General features: G+C 41.3%; 1 protein-coding gene across 1 annotated transcript; it reads left to right on the top strand.

The window, feature by feature from the left end:
* The first annotated feature begins 477 nt into the window (after positions 1-477).
* tob1a (transducer of ERBB2, 1a) lies at positions 478-4,447 on the top strand. The gene is made up of 2 exons (XM_010893881.4): positions 478-744; positions 2,283-4,447. Exon 2 carries the CDS (start codon positions 2,509-2,511, stop codon positions 3,538-3,540), a length of 1,032 nt encoding a protein of 343 aa, XP_010892183.1. The 5' UTR covers positions 478-744; positions 2,283-2,508; the 3' UTR covers positions 3,541-4,447.
* Positions 4,448-5,633: the final 1,186 nt, after the last annotated feature.

Raw genomic sequence — 5,633 nt, 5'->3', positions numbered from 1 at the left:
AGTTAAGCACCTGTATTGAAGTATTCCCATACGCCATATTGTAGCCGAGGCAATACGAAAATAGGATCGAGAAGCTGAACAAAAACATGAGTCATGATGGACGTGAAGCTAACGCATATAATTGATCAACCATACGTCCCTGACAATCAGTAATTAAAGTTATACATGCAAATGAAAAAATATATCTCTGACTATAATATAATCCATTTATTTTTGTCTCTGCTGGCAGAGGAGACCTCCGTAAAGAGTGACGCAAATGTTCAAATGGGCGTCTCCACGAATCTTACGCCTTAGATTGACTATAGAGTGAACTAATACACTTGCTAGTTCCAACATTTCGAGTGGGCTGGATTCCGCAATCTGACCAATTGCAAGGCCCGAAATGGCTCTCGTATTGTTTTGACCACTGAAACCGCATCACCGCCTACCTCGTGCCCATGGCGGAGGAAAAGCTATAAATAGAGGCGCATGAACAGCAGGACGGGTACGAAGTTGTAAAACTCCCTGGTGGAAGGGAGGAATTCTGTAAGCCTGCTGAAAGGGGAAAAAGCGAAATAACCTAAAAAATAAAAATAAAGCAACAACAAAACATAACGACAACCTATCGAGATCTACATGTACTGGAATACTTTTTTATGTTAATAGTATACTCTATGTGAAGAAAGTATTTATATCTACACTTTTCTATTTGCACTAACAAACGGTACTTAAAAACTACTGAGACTCTTTATTTTGTACGATAAAGTAAGTATCACTTTCGGCTTTTTCTCTTACTTATGTTCGATTGGTAATTAATTGTTTAATTTCGGTTTACATTTTTCTATACATTATTTCCTAGGGAATTTTAATCAATTTGATATGCTGCGTCAGTGACGAAGTTAGGGAGGGGTAACCTCACTACTACAGATAATGTGTATGTGTCGGAATAAAAAGCGACTGGGGTTTCAGCTAATGGATCTGTCTATATTTGCTTGACTATCAAGACTGACTATCAAAGAAACTTGCTGAGAGGCAATTCAATTAAGCTCTGTAGACTATTGGCATGGATTGGCATGGATGCCAATTAATGTTATCGCTTTTCGTTGCATGTTATCAGGTATCCATTTCAGAAATGAATTAATCAAGATGTAATTAATTTTTTAGGAGTTTTTATAAGAATTGTAGTTATAAAACATAGCCACTCTTTGGTATGGATACATTTGTTAAAAAATTACTTCAATTGTTTATTGGTTAGGCCTACAGGATACAACGTATTTTGCATTTAGACGTATCCAAAATGAATAGACTAATTGTTCGTTTTGCTAAGCCGTTTCTTCGTACACACTGTTCCGACAGCAACACCTATAACCTAGTCCCTCGTCGACGCTCACTGCTACCCTACATTTCAGTCAGCCTGGGTAGTAAGAGTTGCGAGAACCGCCCATGATCTGATAGTGTGTATGATACAGCATAAACTTTTCTAATGTTATCCAGACGGATTGCTAATATAAAGGGTTAGTAGAAGCTTCGCAGTATGCGTTTCCTGAATCTAACGATGTGAACGAGCGTCGGGTGACTTGTGACGTTGGCAGTAACGAGGCTATCTATCTTTACCAGTGCTGCAGCAGGCTAACTATTGATTATGTAACACAACAACTAGTGTTTCTCCTCTATGGCTTTGAGAAAAACATTTTTAATGTGAAGGGGTTTTTGATCTGAGTTGTCTATAATCAGACATGCACTATGCTCTCCTTGCTTGTCATTGCTATTTATAGGTGACGTTCCATGGTGTGACATTGCATTGACAATGATAGCCTGTACTAAGAGATGTGCCATCTTGATCGTTCTATAACATCGGCTACTAGTTTATTCTAGTGTTTATACAGATTGCAAAGCAATTCTAGATTTCCCATCATGAAGTAAAAGGTTAGCGTTTTATGTGGTTTTATGGGACTCTAGTGAAAAGTCTCCAATAGTACACTTTACCCCATTTCAATTGCCTATGATTCTGCTTGTGTTGCCCGTTTACAAAATGTTGACTGTATACAAAATGTTGACCAGTATCAAATGTTACTTCAGATTACAAAGATTAGAATAGTAACATTTCATTTTACAGTGTTGATCTGTAATAAGGGGTAGGTTAATGTTTTAGTTTTGCAGTAGTTATTTAGATTTTGGGTGCATAATTACACCTTTTTCTGTCTTGATGAACATTGTAGTAGCTGTTGTCCCGTTATTGTCTTGTATACCTTTTAGACCAAAATGCTAATCGTTTTTTCTTTTCCTTTTTTTTGGGGAAAAAGGCTAATTCAATCTGTGGAAGAACGCCTCTCTTCTGCAACCAGCACTTTTGTTTTCAAACCAGTTCCACCAAGCTAGTCCCTTTTGTCTGGTGCCGAGCCAACCCGACCATCACACCCAACCCTGCCTGGAAAGTATCTACGCCCCTCACCACGGATAAGCAAAGCAACTCAACTGGACCCAGTCGCAGACACCTTTTCTCCTCTTGGAGCAGTCCATCAGCCAGCTATGCAGCTTGAAATCCAAGTAGCCCTAAACTTCATCATCTCCTACCTGTACAACAAGCTGCCACGGCGACGAGTCAACATCTTCGGCGAGGAGCTGGAGAGACAGCTTAAGGGGAAGTACGAGGGCCACTGGTACCCAGACAAGCCATACAAGGGCTCCGGATTCAGGTGCATCCACGTAGGAGAGAAGGTGGACCCTGTGGTGGAGAAGGCAGCCAAAGAGAGCGGCCTGGACATTGAAGACGTGCGCCACAACCTGCCTCAGGATCTCAGTGTGTGGATCGACCCTTTTGAGGTGTCGTACCAGATTGGGGAGAAGGGGCCCGTCAAGGTGCTGTATGTGGACGACAGCAACGAGAGCAGCCCCAGCGGGCTGGAGCTTGACAAGGAAATCAAGAACAGCTTCAACCCTGAGGCCCAGGTCTTCATGCCCATCAGTGAACCTGTGGTGGGCCCCTCTCCGGCCTCCAGCTCTCCCTCGCCTCCATTCGGCCACTCGGCTGCTGTCAGCCCCACCTTCATGCCACGCTCGACCCAGCCTTTAACCTTCACCACCGCCACCTTTGCCGCCACCAAGTTTGGCTCCACCAAAATGAAGAGCAGCGGCCGCAACAACCAGAATGGCAGCAGCAACGGAGGCCAAGGTGGGCAGGGTCAGAAGGTGGCCCGCACCTCGCCTACCAACCTTGGCCTGAATGTGAACACGCTGCTGAAGCAAAAAGCCATCTCCACCTCCATGCACTCGCTCTATGGGCTTGGCCTTGGCCATCAGCAGCAGCAACAGAAGGCCTCAGCCCTCAGCCCCAACGCCAAGGAGTTTGTGTTCCCCAACCTCCAGGGCCAGGGGAGCCCCAGCTCCCTCTTCCCCGGGGACAGCTCCCTCAGCCTCAGCCCGCTGCAATACAGCAATGCCTTCGACGTATTTGCGGCCTATGGAGGCCTCAATGACAAGTCCCTCATGGATGGCTTGAATTTCAGCTTGAACAACATGCAGTATTCAAACCAGCAATTCCAGCCAGTGATGGCCAATTAGTACACAAGATACTACAATACTACTACTACTACTACACAGAAACGACCAGAGGTATGTGATGTGATATGGGGGAAAAACACAGACTAAATGCACATTTGGAAAATTTAAAAAAAGAAAACAGAATGTCAAGGAAAAAAGTGACTTGTTGTCAACTGTAAGATCAATGTCCAAGTCCAAGAGCATGAGCCCGAGGGTGAAACGACTTTGCCCCCTTGAGTTATATCTTATTTTTTTTACGACGAAGCTTGTAGTACAAGATGTCTAAACTTCGACATGCATCATTGTTATTTCTTTTGCCAACCAAGCACAAAATTATTTTTTACGTGACTGTTTTAAAGATATAAAGAAGAAAAACAATACAAGTCATGGCCTCTTTCAGTATTTAAGACATAACTGGACACCGCCAATTTTCCAAGGATTGGCATTAATAAGTGGGATTTCCTGGTCTTTTTTCTAATTGTATAATTTAATTTAGTACAGAGTTTGTAAAATATCAGAGTATATATTGTTTCTACGACATGGTATTGCATTTATATCTTTTTACTACTACAGTGATCCGTGATGGCTGCAGCGACTTTATGTTATTTCTTTTTTTATTGAAATTGTCAAATGAATCCATCTTTAAAAAACACATCGACTATTCTAAAGATTGTGTACAGAATATTCCGTAGTGGTGGGATTTAAGAATATTTGCTTTTTTGAAAAAACATAGCTAAGAGTTGTATTTTCTGTTAAGAGTTTAAAGATTTTTGCTATATAAAGGACAAAATGTAATCGTATATTAATTTTGTACCTACATTGTGCAATACTTGATAAAACAGACGGTATAACAAAGTATTTGGAGTCAGTGTCTTACATGTTAAGAGGGACTGATAGTTTATTAAGTTTGTATTAAAAAGCTTGAAAATATACTTGTCTATGTTTTCATTGGTAGTCTGGTTGTGTTGGTTGGTCACAGTTACATTAGACAATGGTGAAATTGCATAGTTTTCCAGTGCGTGACAGAGCACACTGAAGTGTAAATTCACATACTTTATTATAGTCCCAGTTATATTATATCCTTGATTGCTCATTTTAGCTCTGGTCAGCATACTCTTGGGTCGCTTGTCAACAGCTTACCGCTTGACATGTGGATCAAGTTATGAGAAAAGAAAAACAATGTGAAGTACTGACATGTCACAGTGTGGTGCAGTGAGACTGGAGCATTATACCCCAATATTCTATTAAGTAGGAGTCTCTGCTGATATCTAGAAATCACAAGAAGTCAATATTGGTGTGCAATCAATATTCACAACACCAATACAAAATAAAACTGCCAATGATTATACCTTTTCGCCTAAAATGTAATATAGCCGGGTGTATTTTGGACAGATTGTTTGTGTATTAACGTCAGCCTTCTCGAAGGCTATGCCTTCCAGTGGACTTAGTCCATGGGCTTCATTGGTTTATTTGACAAATGGATGCAAGTGGCATGGTGAGGTTAAGCCTGCCAACTGTCTCATCCCAGGCCTTAGCACATCACCTCTGAACTCCGTCAGCCTGGAGTGATGAGCTGTTTAGTTTGGCACACGTTAGCCTGCAGACCTGTCTGCCAGTGCTGTAGCCTGCTAGCTATTGTCTCCTCAAAACAATGTTGTTGAATGCAAAACATTTCAGGTAGGCTAGGTGTTATTTGCAGTACCGTCATCCTGAGGACTCCAATGTACACTTAGTTAAATGTATTTTAGGGGTAGCACTTATTTTCTACCATTCAATATATACTAAGTGTTTTACATTAGAGAGGTATGTAATAAGCATTTTTGGTAGAATATCACAGAAAATTAGATGAAGGCTTCTACACTGGCTGGCTACATGCTCTGCTAAGTGTTTCTAATAATTTTTCACCCAGTGTCCTGAGGTGACAGGTCATTTGATTAATTATGATTGCTGACTTCTCATGGCATTGCGGGACTCGATGTTAGGAACGAGAATTGTATTTTTTCAGGAAAGGAAAGTGTGTTGCATGTTTGATTTGTCCAGGAGTGATCTATGTTGACATACATTGGACTAGGTATTTGGTATAAGGCCTTAATTAAAGTGGATTGTCTTGAGCC

This window comes from Esox lucius, chromosome 11 (assembly GCF_011004845.1).
Source record: "Esox lucius isolate fEsoLuc1 chromosome 11, fEsoLuc1.pri, whole genome shotgun sequence".
NCBI classification, from domain to species: domain Eukaryota; kingdom Metazoa; phylum Chordata; class Actinopteri; order Esociformes; family Esocidae; genus Esox; species Esox lucius.
The sequence above is the reverse complement of the archived record's forward strand: the minus strand, read 5'-3'. Positions and strand labels throughout refer to the sequence as shown.

Coding starts and splice junctions, on each gene's coding strand:
- tob1a (XM_010893881.4), top strand. CDS start 2,509: ATGCAGCTTGAAATCCAAGTAGCCCTAAACTTCATCATCTCCTACCTG.